The sequence below is a fragment of the Panthera pardus genome, unplaced genomic scaffold, assembly GCF_024362965.1.
Source record: "Panthera pardus isolate Hobbes unplaced genomic scaffold, ASM2436296v1 HiC_scaffold_25, whole genome shotgun sequence".
In the NCBI taxonomy this organism is placed as follows: domain Eukaryota; kingdom Metazoa; phylum Chordata; class Mammalia; order Carnivora; family Felidae; genus Panthera; species Panthera pardus.
The window spans coordinates 1,464,850-1,483,997 of record NW_026526821.1 but is presented as its reverse complement, the minus strand read 5'-3'; the positions used below and the strand labels follow the sequence as shown (position 1 = coordinate 1,483,997).

Below are 19,148 nucleotides of genomic sequence, written 5' to 3'. Positions count from 1 at the left end.
GTTTGCTGAGTGTCCACGGCGGGCCAGTGCAGCCCACGTGCGTGACAAGCCCCCGCCCCAGACGCCCCAGGGAGCATCTGTGCAACCACCATTCCCACGTTACAGATGACAAACTGAGGCACAGAGAAGCTAAAGCCGATGCCCAGGCACCACGGAGCAGGGCCACGATTAAGCCTCCTATGCTGGCTTCCGGCGAAGAGACGCTTGTGGTGTCTTTGAACGCTACATTTTGAAGCGCGTTTTTTTCTGTGCTGGGACCCCGGACGAGACCGTCAGGTTCCGCGGACCAGGCCGGCCCACAGCCAGTTCACAGAGGAACAAACACAGACCCAATGCACTCGCCGTGGGCAGGTGTGGGCCAGGGTCTGGGGTCTGGGCAAGCTTCTTAGGTCTCGCTCCCTTCCTTCAACCCCCTAGGCCTACTGAGGGTTCCTATTAGCACAGGCAGCCGGGTCCACACAGGACAAGGCCTTGACTGTGACCCCCAGGGCCACCCTTCCCAACCCCCCTGGGCCTGGGCTGGGACCATGACCTGTGATGATCAAATCCAGGCGGCCATAAGGTGGGGGGGGGGGGGGGGGGGTGCCCACCCGCCCCCGGGCACCAGGTGCAGGAACCCAGCCTGCAGGGGGAGGGTGCTCTCTGCCCCCCTCACTCACCACTCCCACCCAGCGGTGCTGGAGGCCGCCTGGGCGCCCAGGAGGGAAGGGCAGCGCCCCAGCCTCGCCAACGGGGCTTACCTCCCTCACCCCTCCCTGAACCAGCTACAAACGACCAGGGGGCAGTTCCCTCCCTGGGGCGGGTGGGGGGCCCGAGAAGTTGGGAAGGCGGGGAAGGAGGGGCGTGCCCTGGGAGAGGTGCCTGGAGAGAACCGCTGTCCCCTCCCCGGCCCCCGGGGGCCGGGCGGGAGCGGCACTCGGGCGGGGCGGGGCGGGGCCGAGGCCCGGGCCGCCCCCGCCCCCGCCCCGCCCCCGCCGCCGGGCGCGCCGCGCCGTCGCCCGCTGAGCCGAGGCGCGGAGCCCGGGAGGGCGCGGGCGCGGCGGGCGGTGTGCGCGGAGAGCGCGCGGGAGGCGAGCGCAGGCGAGGGAGTGAGCGCGCCGGGGCGGCCGTGCGTGCGCTCCGCTCGGCGCCACAGGCTCTCCGCGCGCCCGGGACCCGCGGGGTCCGGAGGTCTGGGGAGGAACCCCGGGCCGGCGGGGAGCGGGAGGGCGGCCCGGCCCCCCGCCGCCCTGCGGCCGGCGCGCCTCGGGCGCTCCGGGTGGCGCTTCCGGCTGGACGGCGCGCCCGCTCTCGGTCTCGCGTCCACCCCGCCGGCTTCCTCCGCTCGGTCCCCGCCGGCGCCGCGCCCACCATGCGCCTCAACGGCTCGGCGCCGGGTCCGCGGGGCGCGCCGGGCGCCAAGCCCTTCCCGCTGCCACCCTCGGGGCTGGAGGCGGCGCTCCTGGTCCCCGGCTTCGGTAACGGCTCGGGCAACGAGTCCGAGCGCCTCCGAGCGGCGCCCAGCAGCGACCTGGATGTGAACACGGACATCTACTCCAAGGTGCTGGTGACCGCCGTGTACCTGGCGCTCTTCGCGGTGGGCACCGTGGGCAACTCGGTGACGGCGTTCACGCTGGCGCGCAAGAAGTCGCTCCAGAGCCTGCAGAGCACGGTGCATTACCACCTGGGCAGCCTGGCGCTCTCCGACCTGCTCATTCTGATGCTGGCCATGCCCGTGGAGCTGTACAACTTCATCTGGGTGCACCACCCCTGGGCCTTCGGCGACGCCGGCTGCCGCGGCTACTACTTCCTGCGCGATGCCTGCACCTACGCCACCGCCCTCAACGTGGCCAGCCTCAGCGTGGAGCGCTACCTGGCCATCTGCCACCCCTTCAAGGCCAAGACCCTCATGTCTCGCAGCCGCACCAAGAAGTTCATCAGTGCCATCTGGCTGGCCTCGGGCCTGCTGGCCCTGCCCATGCCCTTCACCATGGGCCAGCAGAACCGCAGCGCCGACGGCCATCACCCCGGCGGCCTGGTGTGCACCCCCATAGTGGGCACCGCCACGATCAAGGTCGTCATCCAGGTGAGCGGCCGCTTCGCGCGGGAGGAGGGCTGGGAAGAAACGGGGGTCTCGCGGGGGGGCCACGGTCGGCAGGCTCTCCCTCAGGGAAGCTGCGGGCTTCTCTTTCCCCCACCCCAAAAGTAGTTTCCAGTCTGTGCCCCCTCTGGGACAGCGCGCTAGAGAACGTCACCGGGAAGTTTTACTCGGAAGCTGGGAAGGAGATGGGGGGCAGGAGGTCCTCAGGATCAGCCTGCCCCCCTCTTCCCACCTTGCACTCCAGAGCGGCCATACCTTGCCCCCCCATCTCATCCCCTCCTTCTATCCAAGGGGGCTGGGCCCTCAGATCAGCGAGGTCTCTGAGGGTCCACGGATGGGCCTCAGCCGTCTCCAGACCCCGGTGTGCATGCCGGAGCCCATTCCTTTCATCGGCTTCTGAAAAGGCTGTGTGACCCCAAGAGGCCGGGTCCCTCTCCTCTGCAGCAGAGCCCCCGGGGGTCAGCACTGCTCCCCCCCCCCCCCCGGGCCTCCTGGCTGCTCTGCCCCCTGCTCCCAACTTGGGAGGTGGAGCCGAGCCTGATGCCCTGTGGGGCCGGTTCCTTAGGTGAGCCTCGGTTTTCCCGTCTGTGAACCAGGGTGATCACAGCCGTGGCCTCAAGTGGCAGAGGATCGAGGAGGAAGCGTGTGGGAAGGGGTTGCACGCGGCAGCGTTCAGGAGCACTGGTGCTGGTGAAAAGTTGCTTCTGCTGGGAAGGGCTTCCGGCATTTGGGCGTGGTGGCGGGTGGGGGGCCCGCGTGAGGAGCCCGAGGGTCCGAGCAAGGTGTCGTGAGAGCCCAGGCGGGAGCCCTCCCCGGGAATCGGCTCCGACAAGGCCTCCTGGCAGGTGGGGGGTTCTGGCCCTGGAGACAAGGTTTTTCAGGCCAGGACAGAAATGCCACCGTGGACGGCGTCACGGCCCCGGGACCGGGTAGCCACGGAGGTGCAGGTGGGGTGGGGACGGTGGGCGGGGCCGGGGGCCACTGTCCCCATGGGGCTGTCCTTCCACAGGGCCCAGCAGGACTCATGCTGGGAGTGGGGTAGGAACTGTCATCTGTACGTCACTCCCTGGGCTCTGGCTGACCCACCACGAGTGGCCCCCCCACACCTGCACTGAGAACTTGTGGCCACGGGGTCCCCTGCGTGGAGAGGCACCCCCACCCCAGCCACACGTAGCAGGGAAATGAGTAGAGCCCAGCCGCCTATCTGCACAGAAGGCAAGGGCGCGCAGGGCCGCATGCAGTGAACGGTGGGAAGTTGTCCCCGCTCCTCCCGGGGGGCCGAGTCTTCTCCCTTGCCCCTGTCTCGCTCGGCTGGGCCCCGGGGCCACTCCCGCCTGCCTTTGAAGGTATGATGTGGCCGTTCAGGTCAGCAAGTAGAGTCAGTAGCACTCGCTGCCCCCACCCCAGGAGACGCCTCCACTTGGACCCCCGCCCCTTTGGCTCTCGGGGGCCTTGGCCGGGAGCGGTCGGGTTTGGATCGTCAAAAACAAACCACAGCAGAGCAGACTGGGCACGCCCCCCCCCCCCCAAAGCGTCCTCTCCATTGGCCCCACGCGATCAGACGCCTCAGTGACACTGCTTCACCTCTCAAAGGGCCGTCTCTCTGAGTCCCTGTGCTCAGAGGGTGCCACGCCCACACTGCCCAGGGCGTGTCATTCGTCCAGGATGTCTGCTGAGCACTGACTACGGACAGGCCCCACTTCTGCACCCACGGACATAGTGCTGCCCCAGCATTTACCAAACGCTCGCTGGCTTCCTGACGCCCCCCAGATCGGCCGCAGCCTTGTGCTGGGAAGGACTGATAGGGCTCACTCCGGGCGCCCTTCCCTCCGTGCTGACGGCCCAGGGCGGACGGCAGGAGTGTGGCCGGGCCCTTCTACACGACCCCTCCGTCTCAGGAGAGGTGCCCCCGGTTGACATTCCCCCCTCGGGCCTCTGGGCCGCTTGGCAGGACGGGGGGTGAACGTCCACTGGCTTTTAAGCAGCGACGTCTGCCCGGCAGGGGCTGGGTGCTTGCGTCCATCCGTGCGTCGCCCTCTCACCGGCCATGGTGGAAGTGTGCAGCTGTTGGCCGAGCGAATGGTCCCTCTTTCCAAAACGGGGGCCTCTCCCAGCCTGTGTGTCCCCCAGGAGGCCACCAGCGTCCCCCCCCCCCGCCGCCCCTCCCCACCATGCGCACGAGCCCATGCTGGGCACTTACATGCAGAACCTAGTGCTTAGAAATGAGGTGGTTCAGTCAGATATGTGAGCAGCTTAGAACAATGATTGCCGAACACGTCTTGGCGTTATCTGAGCAGGTAGCCTGGAGCTGGGCCGAGGGGAGCTTGTACAGAGGGCAGGGCCACGGCCGGGCCAGCGGAGACCCCAGGCCCTGGGCCCCGAGTTGACAAGGGCGTCTGGCAGGAGGAGCCCACGGAGCTTGCCACGTTCCCTAATCCGGTCCCTCCTCTGGCCCTAGGAGGGAACTGGACTCAGTCTTTCCAACGCACCGTTGGTTCCAGTGCAGCCGTCCTGAGTGAAAGACGCGTGTGTGCCAGCCACCGAGGGGCCCTCCCCTTAGAAAGCTCCTCTGAGAACCTTCGCCTCCACCGTTCGTGCAGGTGTCTGCCCGGGGTTGGGCAGCGGGCCGCACAGGTGGCCCTGCTCCTGTGGATCTGCCCTGGGCCGGGTCGTGTTGGGTCCCACGCAGCCCTGCCGGGTCCCTGCTCTGACCTCAGCCACACTCTCTGTTGCTGCTCGGGTGGGATGCCGATCCCTCCGGCGAATGCGTCCTGAGCACTGAGTGCGGCGAGTTCCAAAGATGGTGAGCCGAGGGGACCGGTGACCGAGGTGGCAGACGCCTGGGGGGGTTGTGCGTCTGGTTCAGATCTGACCTGGCCGGGGGCTTGTCCAGCCTCATAATCCCGGCGGCCCCCAGCCTGACCCAGGACTCAGCAGCAAATATGCCGCCTGCCCCAAGGCGGTCGCTAACCTGGTCGCCAGCTCTGCCTGGTGCCGGCCCCAGCTCCCTAGACTCATGTTGTCCCCATGTGTTCTCCCAGTTAGAGAAGGAGGGAGGGGAGGCGCTGACCTCCGGACCAGTGTTCTAAAGCCTGGGGACTGTGGCCACGCGTAGGCAAACACATACAGGTGCACACACAGAGACACATGCACAGACACACATGCACGAACGTGGAGATACCCAGAGACACACGGACGCATACATGCATGTGCATCAACATGCAAAAAGGCACACGCAGACACGTATGTGCTCGTATTACACATAAACACACGTGTGTGCTTGCACACAGACACGTGCACAGACACTTGCACACATACACGAGCACACGTGCACACAGGTTGCACACGCACACACACACACAGACACATGCACACGTACACAAGCACACGCAGCTGTACTTGACCGTGTGCCCGTGCAGCATCCTGTCCACACGGCAGGCTGTCTGTGCGGCTCAGTTAACAGCAGGTGGTCTGGGAGGCCCCATCTTTTCCGTCAAAAGTAGGGAGGCCTCTGTGCTGCTCGGGGCACAGGATCTGGGGGACCGGCGTGTGCAGCACGCTGGTGAGGGAAGCTCAGAACCCATCCTTCTCTAACAGGTGCCGTGCGCATCGGCCCCCAGGATCAGGGTCACCCCAGCCCTCGGTGCTGAGGGGCATGACTGGGCAGAATCCCAGGGACCCGAGCGAGCACTCACGTGGTGCCCCGAGGCGGTCTTGCCCTGTCCCTTGCGAATGTCCTGGGGGCGGTAGGGCCTTGCCTCCGGGGAGACCTGGTTCTGCTGGTTTTTGGTAAATGTATGGTCTCTGTGATGCTCAAACCAGCGGCAAAGTGTGTCCGCCCTCGGAGAAATCTGCTCCGTGGGCAGGGCCGGAGGGACCCCGGAAGCCTCCCGGGGCAGAGTGACCCCGTGCGCATCGCCGTGCCCGGGCGAGGGCAGGGGCGGGGGACCTGAGGCGGGGACGGCCCCCTCCGAGCGCAGGGCAGGAGCCGGGGAGCCTGGTGGGCACCAGCCAGGGCTCTGGAGCTGTCACTTCATTGTTGCTGTTTCCAGCCCCTGCGGGCCTCACAGCAGCTGCGCGGCCGAAGGATCCTGCTCCTGGGGGCTCCCTGCTCCTTTGTTCACCTTCCTAGACAGGCGTGTCCCCGGCAGGGATACACCGTCTTTCCCGAGGAGCAGGGGCGTGGGGGAGGAGCTGGCGCCCCGCACCCCCCTGCCCAGAGCCGAGGCAGCTCCGTCACGCGGCCCTCAAGGGCTGACGTGGCTCCGCGGGGGCAGAGGCAGCCAGGACCTGCCTCCACAAAGTGGGAGAAAATTGGATCCAATAAAATTAGACCAGGAGGCATTTTCTCAGGGCCTCTGTCCTGTGGCACCTCGATTCTCCGTTCCTGCCCCTGCCTGTGAGCCACAGGCCCGGTGGTCGCGGCCGGCCGGCCTCAGTGATGCTGGCACTCTCATGGGTAAAGGGTAGCGAGCCGCAGGGTCCCCACCAACGTGACAGTGCAGTGGGGGATGCGGCGGATGCCAGAGTGCCCAGTTCCCAGCTGGTACCATTACTTCCCCCCCCCCCGGGCACTGAGGGCGCAGCGGCCCCGCCAGAGCATGGGTCCCCTTCCGCCTCCTAAGTGAGGGACCTCCTGAAATCAGGGCCAGTGCCCTGGGGATTAAAGAGACGGGGCCGGTAAGCCCAACGCGGGGTTTCCAGTTAGATGCTGGGCCGGAAAGGGCAATTGCCGTGAAGGCTGCGAGCCAGCTGTCAAAGCCGGGCACTGCCCAAGGGCAGAGTGGCCACCGAGGGAGGACAGGCTTGCAGGACAGGCGGTCCTGGGGGGGGGGTGCCTGGCAGTGGGGGGAGGGTATCCCACCTGCTCATGATGTCGGGGCTGGGGGGGGGGGACGGGGCTTTGTTTCCCTCCAGCACAGAAGGAACAGCCACACACCCCATCTGGTCTCCCAGCGGCTTGTGTTACGAGGAGAAAAGGCATCTGAAGCCTTTCTTGTTTTCCATTGTGGTGACGCACACACAGCAGATTACCGGTTCAGCCGTCCCCACCGCCAGCACTCGGCCGTCAGTCGGGAAGGGCTCTGCGTCCCCATTAAATCTCGCCCACTCCCACTTCCTGGGTCCAGGTTTGACTGCTGTCCACCCTCGTCTGCGGGGTCTCGGGCCTTTCCTCGCCCGTGAAGCGTCGGGGTCCCCGAAGGAACGCGCTGAGCGAAAGCAGCACCGTCAGAAAACCACCGACGTTCCAGAAAAGGGACAGCACTGGGGACAGATGAGTGGCTGACGGGCTGGGGGCGGGGTCGACTTTGGGCCATCAGTGTCCTGCCTCCTGACTGGTGTCCCTTACGTTCAGGGCTTTTATCAGAGCTCGTGGAGCTGTGGACTGAGGGGTAATTTCATGACCGAATTACGTGTCAGTGAGTACGTCAGGAACCAAGCTGAGGGCGCTCAGAGACCTCACCCCGTGAAGGCCCTGGGGGGCGCCAGGTCCCCTCTCATGGTCCTCCTGAAGGCCCAATGGCCCGGAAGGACCCGAGGGGTCCTGGGAACATTCGCGGGGAGCTCAAAGCCCGGCAGCCCCGTCTCTCCTCCACTCGCACCGAGAGCCAGGCAGGTGCTGGGGGCCCAGGAGGCACAGGGGACGAGGGCCTGACTCCCACACCCAGAGGAGCACAGTGTTGCCGAGCTCACGGCCCTGGGCTCCGCCTGGGCCCCGGAGACCCCTGCCGTCCCCAGCAGCCACCGGCAAAGGTGCAGCCACTAGGGGCCGTGTGGCTGGCCCGGCCTGGTGCCATCTGGTGAGGGCCGGGCTCCTCGGGTCCAGCCAGGAGGCTGCTCCCCTGCAGCCTGCGGGACCGCACCCCTGCGTCATCACCCTGGGCTGGTGTGGGGGCGGGGCGGGGGCAGGGGGGCAGTAGGGCCCCTTGGGGGCACGCAGCACGGAGGCCTCACCGCTGGCCAGCCGCAGGACCCTGGGCAAGCGACATGACCTGCACCTCATTTCTTTGTCCACCAGCTGCGGGTGGCGGCTCGCGGCCCAGGGAGTCAGGACACTTGGGGTGCTTGGGACGGCCCCGGGCGCCGCGCGAGGGCTCCGTGACGCGCACACCACAGAACGGTGGCGTTCGTGGGGAGACCAGGACCCCCGATCTGTGGTTTTAAGGCAACAAGAGCTGCTCTCCTCCCGGGAGGGTCCTCGTCCCGGGGCTGGGAGCTGTTTCTGTCATCCGTGTGCGTCCACGCTCTGGGGGTCCTCGTGCACCCCCCGGGTCCTGCCAGAAACCTTTATTTTAAAGTTTACCCCTAGAGGGGCTCCTGGGGGCTCAGTCGGTTAAGCGTCCAACTCTTGATTTCAGCTCAGGTCATGATCTCGCGGTTTGTGAGTTCGAGCCCCGCATCAGCCTCTGTGCTGACAGCTCAGAGCCTGGAGCCTGCTTGGGATTCTCTCTCCTTCTCTCTCTCTGCCCCTCTCCCGCGTGCACACACGCTCGCTCTCTCAAAATAAATAAACTTAAAAAAAAATTTAAGATCTACACCTAGTAAAAATCACTTTCTTTTTGCTTCCTTCCAAGTTCTGGCAAACGCACACAACCCCGTAACCGCAGCTCAGAGCATCGCGGCCAGTCTTGTCGCCCCAAAGCCTTGTCTTGTCCTGTTGCTTTGGGGCAGGCATGCCCCGTCCCAGGATCTGTTTTCCTCCCAGCCTCGCGCCTTTTCCAGAATGTCACGTAAATGGAGCCTCACGGGGCGTCACCTCCCGAGTCTGGCTTCTGTCACTTACCACGGTGCTCGCTGTTGTCTGAGTCGAGAGCTCTTCCTCCTTTTATGGAGGATTCCGTTGAAGCTTGGACCACGTCTGTGTATCCGTTTGCCCGGTGAGGGGCACTGGCTCGTTTCCAGTTTTGAGCAGCAGCTCGTCCTCGGTTCAGGCTTCAGTGTGAACGTGCGTTCTCATTTCTCCGGAGTGAATCCTGAGGAGGGAGCCGGGTTGCCGGGTCATACGGGAGGGTGTTCGACCTTTTAGGAAACGGCCAAGCTTTTCCCAAGTGGAGGTGCCGTATGGAACGTCCAGGCGCTCTGCGGCTGCCCGCGCCTGCTGTCGTAGGCGCGACCCTTGTTTTCCTCTAGCCCCCAGGGGCGTGCCGTGGGACCTTGAGGTTTGGTTTGCGTTTCCCTAATGATCGGTGCCGTGGAGCGGCTCACCACGCTCTGTCCGCGCCTGTGCGCCTTCTCTGACATGTCGGTTTCGGTACCTTGCCCAGTTTTTATTTACGTATTTTTTTCATTTTTAGTGTTTATTTATTTTTGAGAGAGAGAGAGAGAGAGAGACAGAGCACAAGCAGGGGAGGGGCAGAGAGAGAGAGGGAGACACAAGATCCGAAACGGGCTCCAGGCTCCGAGCTGTCACCGCAGAGCCCAGCGCGGGGCTCGAACCCACGAACCGCGAGATTCTGACCTGAGCCGAGGTCGGAGGCTTCACCGACGGAGCCCCCCAGAGGTTTTAAACTGACTTGTTTTCTTACTGAATTTTGAGAGTTTTGAAAACTGCATACGAGTCCTCTGTGCAGATACGTGCTTCGCAAGCATTTTCTCCCCTGTGGTTTATCTGTGCATTTTCCTGACCTTGTTTGTCACAGAAAACAGCTGTCATTTTGACAGACTCCAACTTATCAGACGTTTTAACGAATCACACTCTTGGTGTTGTGTCTAGGAATTCACGAAGATCCCCTTCCCTGGTTCCTTCCATCATCTTCGTCATTGATGTTTCACATGCAGGTTTATGATCTGTTTTGAGTTCATTTTTCCACGGGGTGAGCTATGGATGCTTTTCTTTTCTTTTCACATATTCACATCCCAGTGGTCAGTGCTGCTCGAGAAAAGACGATCTTCTCTGCGCTGAAGTTTTTTGACACCTCCATCAAAAGTCACCTGACCTCCCGTGCGGGGCTCTGCCCAGACCTTCCTCTGTCTGCGTGTCTGCGCCGTCCCTGCCCCCAGACTGCCTCCGGCACCGCAGCCTTGCGGGGGGGGGGGGGGGGGGGGGGGGGGGGTGGTGTTCCAGACAGAGGGCTCCTCGGTCCTCCTGTTCTTTCCCAGAAGCGCTGTGCTACTCTCGTTCCTTTGTTTTCTATGCAAATGTTAGAATCAGCTTCTCAGCGTCCACAGAAACGCCCGCAGGGGTTTTGATTTAAACTGGGACAGTGTATGGCTCAGTGGGGGGAGACTCGGCATCTTAACCCTGAGACATCTGGTCCCCAAGTACAACGCAGCCCTCTGTTCGGTTAGGTCCCCTTGGCCGCGGTTACTGTGCCTCTGCCGGCACACAGATCCTGACGTGCTTGGTATTCGTGTTTGGGGTTATTGCACACGGGCTTTTAAAATTTTTTCTCTTTCCCGTCGTTGACGGCCAGCATAGAGAAATGTGAGTGGGTTCGTGGGTTGATGTGTGTCTTGTGACCATGGTAAGTACACGTATGGATTCTGCAAATAATTTTGTGGGTTCCCTGGGGTTTTCTGTGCAGGCAGTCCTGTCGTCTGTGAATAGAGAAAGTTTTATTTCATCCTGTCCAATCTGTATGCCTGTAATTTCCTTTTATTGCCTCATCGCACCGGCTGTGACTCCTGATATGTAATCTGAGCAGAAGAGAAAATCTCCCGGCCTCGTTCCTGATCTTGGAGAGAAAGTGTTTGTGCTTTATAATTAATATGAGGTTTTTTGTTAAGTTTTTAGTAGATGATCTTTATCAGATTAAGAAATTTCCCTTCTATTCCTAGTTTGCTGAGGGTGTTTATCATGAACGGATGCTGAATTTTGTCCAATGCTTTTTCTCCATTATTGGTGTGATCGTATGATTTTTCTTCCTTAGTTAATACGGTGAATTACATTGATTAGTGTTTTGTTGTGGTAAAGCGTATATAATATAAAATTCACCATTTTAGCCATTTTTAAGTGTCTGTTTCAATGGCACTGAGCACATCCACATTTCAGTGTGACCGTCCCCACGACCTGCCCTCAGGACTCCTTCATCTTCCCAGACGAGAACTCGAGAACTCGGTCCTCACACTGCCCACCCCTGCTCCTCCTGCCCTGCCCCTGCCCCATCCACTGCCCCCACACCTGCCCTGCCCTCTACTTCTGCCTCTGTGGACACAACTACTCTGGGCGCCTTGTATCTGTGGAAAATGTTGACTGATTTTTAATGTTGAACCAGAGTCACATTTCTTTATTTTTTTTTTTTCAAATTTTTATTTAAATTCTAGTTCATTAAGTCGATAATTGGTTTCAGGAGCAGAACCCAGTGACTCATCACTCACATACGACACCCCGTGCTCGTCCCAACACGTGCCCTCCTTCGTGCCCATCCCCCATCTAGCCCGTCCCCCACCCCCCTCCCTCCATCAACCTCAGTTTGTTCTCTGTATCTAAGTCTCTTATGGTTTGTTTCCCTCTGTTCTCTTCTCCCCCTTCCCATATGTTCCTTAAATTCCATATATGAGTGGAATCATATGGTATTTGTCTTTCTCTGACTTACTTTGCTTGACATAATACTACCTTCTAGCTCCATCCATGTCGTTGCAAATGGCACGATTTCATTCTTTGTGATGCTGAGTAGTACTCCGCTGTATATAAACACCACGTCTTCCTCATCCATCATCCGTCGATGGACATGCGGGCTGTCCCCATAGTCTGGCTGTTGTCGAGGGTGCTGCTGTGAACATCGTGGTGCGTGCGCCCCTTCAAGTCTGTATTCCTGTGTCCTTTGCCTAAATACCTCGTCCTGCAATCGCTGTGTCGTAGGTCGACCCCAGCCTCACGTTTCTGGTACAAACTCCACCTGGTCATGTCACGTATCGTCCTGTTTGTATGTTGCCGGATTCGGTTTGTTGATACTTGGTTGAGAATGTTTGTGTGTTTGCTCCTGAGACACATTGGTCTGCAGCTTTGGCTTCTTGTATGTCTTTGTCTGGTTTTGGGGTCCGGATAATGCTGGTTTCATAAAATGGTCTGAGAAGTATCTGATCCTCTTCTATTTTCTGAAAGAGATCGTGTGGAATTGGTAGTATTTCTTCTTCAAAGGTTTGGTGGAATCTTTCGGGGAACCCGTCTGGGCCTGGGGTTTCGTTGGACGGGTTCTGGCCGTGAATTCAAGGCCCTTCCTAGGTACGGAGAGGGTCCGGGGTGCGTTTCTTCCCAAGTTTGGGCAACTTGTGTCTTTCAGGGAATTGGTCCATTTTCTCTAAGTTGTCAAATTTGGCGGCTTGCAGTTCGTGGCTTGGCTTTGTCACCGGGTCCACCTGTGGGGTCTGTAACAATCCCTTGTTTTTTCCACTCCTGATATCAGTGGTCTGTGCATTCTCTTTTCTCCCCTGCTCGGTACGGCCGGTTTACCCGTATTGTTCCTCTTTTTTCGATTAACCAGCTTCAGTGATATTTCCTGTTGTCTTTCTGCTTTTGTCGTATTTATTTATGTTCCCGTCTTCGTCTCCTTTCTGTGCCTGGTCTGGATTTAATCTGTTTTGAGCTCCTAGACTTCTCAAGGTGGAAGCTTAGACTCATGATTCAAGGCCTTATTCTTTTGCAGTTTAAGCATTTAATGCTACAGACTCCCTCCCAAATGCTGCTTTAGTAGCATTTCAAAATTTGCAAAATGGGTTCTAATTCAGTCCAACATGTTTTCTGATTTCTGCTGAGATTTAATTCCCTCTGCTCTTTGGACTGTTTAGAATCGTGTTGTTTAATTTGCAAACGTTTGGGGATTTTCCAGACGACACTTTGTCATTGATTTGTAATGCCATATGTTTGGAGAACATGCTTGCGCGATTTCACTTCCCCAAAGGGGTTCACGTTCGTCCGACGGCCCCGAGTCCCGGTCTGAGCTGGCGAGCGACGCGTGCGCCCTCGCAGGGCATGCGCTCTGTGGGGCGTATCACTCTCTGAGGGTTGATTTGGCTGGCCACGCTGTATTGTTTAGTTCCAAAATTCCCACTGGTTCTCTCCATCCATTTCGAGAGAGTTGGCTTACCTCAAGGAGCATGGTTCCAACACCTGCCGTAACGCCCTTGTCTGGGAACACCTTCTGCGTCCTCCTGAGGGCGATCTGCGTCGTCTTTTCCAGAAGACTTAGGTTTTCCCGGTTCCTTCAATATCAAGTAATTTCGGATTGCTTTCTGGACACTTAGAATATTGCCGTGGTATCTGGGGTGATTTAGAACCCTCTGGAAGACGTTGAGGTTTTCGGTTGAGTCTCGTCTTTGGTCAGGGAGCCTGTGAGAGCTGTCTGGTGGCGGTGGCTGTGGCGTCCGTCCCGTCCACGTGCCCTCCCCCGTGCGCCCACCATTCAGGGTGTAGTCCTGGTTCTTGGAGGTGGTTTATGTCACGGTGCAGTTTTCAGGCCCTTTACTCCGGCTCGCTAGGTGTGTCCCATACGTGTGCAGGTCAAGGGTAACCCCAGGACTGCTGTCGATTCATGCAAGAATTGGGGGGCCCCTTTTCCCACTGTCTCCTTGCCGACACCTCCTCCCACGCTCTGTGGTTTCCAGAGATCCCTTTCTTAGTCCTCTGACTGGGGCGCCAGAGAATTCCGCTTTATTTCCCCCACTGACTTTTTTAGGTGCACCTGTCTCTATTCCTGTAACGGCTGCTCCGGGGCCATAAACGTGCATCCTTAAGTTATCGGCGTCTGATAGAAATTCACATTACACCCGTTCACACCTGACACTTCCCACTTCCTGTCGCTCACCTGGAGGTCTGTTTTAGCCGATTACCTGGAGGTCTGTTTTAGCCGATTGCTTTTTTTTCTTAGCAGTGGGTCACATTTTCCTGCTTCTTTGCATATCTAGTAATTTTTTATTTCTACTGGGCGTTGCAGATGACGCGTCGAAGAGACTCTGTGTTGTGTTATCTTCTTCCGAAGCGTGTCGGTTCTTGCTTTCGTGGGGCTCTCGGTTGCAGACTGATCATCTCGGTCTACACTTGTCCGTGCAGCTCTGCAGAAAGCCCAAGCCCTTCTAACTGGGGAGGACCCCACCGTAGACTCAGTGTCCCCTGTGGGTTTTGGAGTTGGTTTTGAGGCTCAGATGAGTCGCGCGTGGCCCTCCCTCTGGGGCGTGGCGCTTACCCCTAAGGTGCGGGCTTGCTGGCACCCGAGCGCGACACTCCACGTGCCAAGGATGCCTCTCCCCTCCGGTGCTGCCAGAATGCCGGCCATCTCCCGGAAGGCTGTGTACACAGCCCAGCCCGCCCAGAAGCCACGGAGAGCCCCTCTCAGGCTTCTGAGGACCCCCACCGTGCGGGATACCCCCCAAGTGCCTTCTCTGCAGATTTAAACCGCTCCCGTGGCCCCAGTTTTTGAGTTCTGCCTCTTGACTGGAATAGCCATGCTCCGTCCAGACCGCCACCCCCCCGCCGCCGACTCCCAACGTTGCAATGGCGAAAACACCCCCAAGAAGATCAACACGTGACCGCGGGGCTCACCTGGAGAGTTGCCCCGCCCTCAGCCACCGCAGTCTCGCACTGCGGAGTGTCCAGTGTGTGAGAACAATAGCCCGATGCTCTGTGTACACCGTCACGGCTGTTTATGACAGCGGATTTAGTCCAGCACCCCACGTGGGACGCATCCCTGGAGTTGACACACTGCCTACTTTCAAAAATATCCCAGGCAGCTTATGATAGAAGACTTGGGTTCAAAGGAATTATTAAAGTTGCAGAAGAATGGCTAACAAAGAAACATAGTTATCCCAGGAACACGAAGTTGAAGATGGCCACTGTGTGCCAGTGAATCTACAGAAGCTTATGAAAGAGTGACATTATTTGGACTTGAACGTTTTTAGCTCCTTGTCTGCTAAAAGGTGATTTTATTGTAAAGTTCAGTAAGTCTCCCTTGACATATTTAAAGGTTAAGAGCATTCTTCCGCAACTTTTGTGCTCTCATAACTCAAAAAAACACTTCCTCTATTTAAAAAAAAAAAAAACACACCATTTTCAATCTCCTGAAGTTCAGAGAGTCCTGGGGCTGTAATAATCCCCGCTCGGGAGTGATTAAGTTGTAACCGCTCACGGCAGGCCGGGGGCTGCATAACTTCCCCGCGGTCTGTCAGGACTGCGGAGCCGTAGCCCCCGCGGCTCGGGCCCAAGTGGAAGCACGTCTGGGTCGTGTCACTCGGGAACCCCGAGCATCGGGACGTCCAGGACTCGCCGATGGGGCCAAAATCAAAGATGAGCTCATTTGTAGCTCGTCAGGCGCTGTGCCCAACAGGATGTGCGCGGCTGGAAGCTGTCGAGGGTCGCTATTTATTGCCTGGGGATGAGGGAGAAGCGATCGCATCTGTCCTCACCCCACTCCCGGGATCCCTGGCTCCGGGCTCCCCTGAGCTCCCAGCGGCACCCCCGCCCCGGGAACCCTTAAAGGAAAGGAGCACCAAGTGGGGGCGGGAAGCTTTCCAGCCGGTTTGGACATGCAGCCTGGAGACCCCCTTCTGGACTGTCCTCAGGGTGGGGAACCCTGCACAGACCACTGGCTCCTCCCTGCTCCCCACTCCCCCACCACCAGTGGGGGGAGACAGGGCCAAGCCCCGGAAAAGCGCTTAGACTTCTTCGAAACCAGCTTCTGGTGAACCTCACTCCCTGGCGGCCCCCAGGCGGTCCGCCCATCTTGCCCTGACAGCGGGCCAGGAGCACAGGCACCAGGGTCCAGGGAAGGAGGCAGGATAATGCAGACAGGAGCACCCTGTGAGGAAGGCGTCGAGCAGCTGGATCCCTGGCAGTCCTGTGTGGCACTTGCAGCGATGCCCCCGTGAGGCGGGAAGGGACGTGACCGGCCCACAGGCCCCTCTGTCCCCCCACGGGCTGGCACGATGCCTGGGCCCCAGACTCTGCCCGGCCCTGAGGCCCATTTTCTGAGGCCAGCCGTCCTCCCGGGAGACTTGGGCCCAGCTGGGGGCCACGGGCTCCGCCTGGGTGCTGGGAGGAGTTAGAGGAGGACAGGGCACTTGCCACGCCCGGGCCTGGGCTTGAGGGGCAGTGGTCTTCTGGGGGACCTTTTGGCCTCCGAGGCTCGGCAGATTGGGAAAAAGTCCGAGCCGGCCACGCAGGCTGCCACACAGACGCTTGAGCGGCGACCTGGGGTCGGGACGCACACCCCCGCTGAAGAAGCTTTTCTGGAACGGCGAGGCGCCTCTGAGGCTCCCCGTCACACGCGCCCGCTGACGAGGCGCAGATAATTGCAGGGCATTTAGGCAAAGTGAGCACCCGTAAAACCTCTGCAATTCATTTTCCTGACAGCTTGTTTAAGAGACGCCGTCTAATGTGTTAAAAATACCTACGTTTGTGTCGGATCTGAGATCAGCTAGAAGACGCTCAGAAAGCGCCAGTGAAAACCACCGGGGGCAGAGATTCCTGTTTGGAAAAGGCTCCAGCCCCAAACACCTCTTCTGCTTCCGCCTGTCCTGAGGGCCACGGAAAGTGCCGTGGGTCTCGGGAGCCGTGTGCGCGGACCCTGGGGCCACGGTAGCACGGGACCGCGGACCATGCTGCTCAAACTGTCCTGTCCTGCCCTGTCCTGTCGCAGCTGTGGAGGCCAGAAGTCTGAACCGAGGTGTGGACAGGCCCTAGAGGAAGGTCCCTCCCGCCCCTTCCAGCCTCTGGTGGCCCCAGGCGTCCCTTGACCCGTGGCTGCGCCCCTCCAGTCTCTGCCTGTGTCTTCACGTGGTGTCTCCTCTGTGTCTGTGGCTCTCCTCTCTTGTCGCAGGGACACTTGTCATCGGACTCGGGGCCACCCTAAGGCAACGTGATCTCATCTCAACGTCCTTAACTGCATCTGCAAAGACCCTTTTTCCAAGTATGGTTCCACCCGCAGGTTCTGGGCATCGGGGCCCGGACCTACATTCAGTGTCCACCAGTAGCCCCACTGGGCCACAGTTCGTGGCCGGAGGCGGAAGCCGGGCCAGGGCTGCCTGTCCCAGCGGGGGCTCGCTCCCCGCGCACTGCCCGCCGGGCCGTCTTGCTCCCGGGTGCAGACGCAGCACTCTGTCCCCTGAGCCCTTGACCGGCCCCCAGCTCCAGGCCCGGGGCCCCCTAATAGATGCACGGGGAGGAACAGGGAGGAGCGGGTGCAGAGCTCACGGCCCTCCGATGAGATGGTCCCGATCGTCCCAGCGCGACGGGGCTGTGCTCTGAGGGTCTTCAGCTGAGGAAGTGCCTCTGGCCCCCCTGCAAGGATTCGACCCCTGGTGGGGGTGGGAGGCGGCATAGGGAGGGAGGGGACCGCAGCTCAGGCTCGCCAAGGGCCCCCTTTCATCCGTAATCTCACGAAATGCCGGTAGTGACCCTGGGGGGCTGGCGCCACAAATCCGTCTTCCCGCCAAGGCAGTGGCACGTGATGTGGCATCCGTGTGCCCCTCACCCCAGAACCCCCACCTTCTCTGTCGCGCCTGCCCCGAGTGCCTCTCTCCCTTCTCCTGGCCCTGCCCCCCACCAGGCAGGGCCCGCGGGAGACCCGGGAGGATGCAGGTGCGCTGGGGCACATGTGGCCTGTCTGCCCCTGCCTCGTCTCGGGCGCTGTCTCCACGTGCACCTGCTGGGCTGTCGCTGCCCGTTCCCCTGACCCTCCAGGCTGCAGTGGAACGGGCTTCCCCGGCACAAGCCTCAGAATCCTGCGCCAGCCCCGGCCAGTTGCCCTGCCTGCCCACACCTTGTCCTGTCGTCCCGTCGCAGGAAGCTCTCCCACGTGCCAGCCCCAGTGCGCTGACTGGTTCCTGTCTGACTCTGTGCCGGGCCACGAGCTCAGATGGCTTTCACGGCCACACGGGGGACAGGCACCTCTGACGGTCGGGCTGGCCACGGCGAGGGGGCGTTATGTCTGTGGTTCTGGGGCCCAGCCTTCCTGCCCCAAGCCCATGACATTTAGCACAGGTGCAGGTCACTGAGTTTGGGTCAGGGTCCGTGAAGGTGCCTCCACGCAGCCACCGTGAAGGCCACAGGGACGTGCGTGCAGAGCAGGTCCGGGCTTAATTCTGGGACCGGCACCGGGGCGGCTCTGACGTGCTGGGTGGGCCGGAGGGCAGGCATGGATGCTGGGAGTGTGGTCAGGGGGTTGCTCTGGCCCAAAGGCAAGCTGGAAACGTGGAGGGCCAGGCAGTGAGGCCAGGGTGTGGTCAGGGCCCCTGTCTCCCTTCAGCCCGGGGCACGGGTGCCCTTGCCACCCACAAGAGCTCCCAGCCCCGGAACAGGAGGGCTCCAAGCCCCTGTTCCAACCACTGCCTGCGCCTCAGCGGTTCCCACAAGAGCCCAGGGATCTTCTGCTCTGTCCCAGCCCCCAGGGCTTGACCACACAGGAGCCACATTTCACCAAGACTCAGCCGGGTCATCAGCACGTGGCCACTGGCCACCTCCTCCCAGCCCCCAGGCCGGATGCTTTGGTTGGCGTTTAAAGTGTTTAGAACCAGTTTCAGCCCTTTCTGGGGGGCCTCCTGCTGACGTTTAGTGGAATCCTTTCCTGATCTTTGTAACTAATTCACGAGGTAGGTGGGGCCTCAGGATCGATACTTGCCCTGACCTTGTGAGCTGGGGGCAGCACAGTTAGAGCCCCAGCACAGGCCAGGACGCAAGCAGGATGGCTCTCCAGGGCCCCCCTTCGCAGCTTGGGCCCCCACTTGCGGGGATTTTCGCTTCCATCGGCAATAAATTAAACGTGTTTTCATTCCTCCTGCCCTGGAGAAACAGCCGCTGTTGGAGAGGGGAGCCCAGAAGGACAGGCTCTTTATGAAGAGAACCGCAGAGGCTCCTGGCCTGGGGGGTTGGAGGCGACAGACCCCCGGCTGCCCCTCCCTCTGCATCCCGTGTCCCCCCCAGAAGGTAGAGCTGACGCCCCCTGCCCCCTGCACGCCGGTCCCCGGAGAATCCAGCTGTCCCATGCGGGGCAGGCCGGTAGAGCCCAGGCGTGTTCACAGGCGTCGAGGGCTTTCTTCGTTATTTGGCTGAGTTGGGGGCCAGTGGTGCTATCTCTACGGATAATGGGGCCACCAACAGCCCGGCCAGAACTCCAGCTTGTCCCCTACGGCTGAGCAA

At 60.5% G+C, this 19,148-nt stretch overlaps 1 protein-coding gene across 1 annotated transcript in view; it reads left to right on the top strand.

The window, feature by feature from the left end:
• The first annotated feature begins 623 nt into the window (after nucleotides 1–623).
• The window catches only part of NTSR1 (neurotensin receptor 1), a 46,660-nt gene continuing 28,135 nt past the window's right edge, over nucleotides 624–19,148 (top strand). Inside the window, exon 1 of the mRNA XM_019426350.2 lies at nucleotides 624–2,065. Coding sequence (XP_019281895.1) covers nucleotides 1,352–2,065 — 714 coding nt within the window. The 5' untranslated portion in view covers nucleotides 624–1,351. The remainder of the gene's footprint in view (nucleotides 2,066–19,148) is intronic.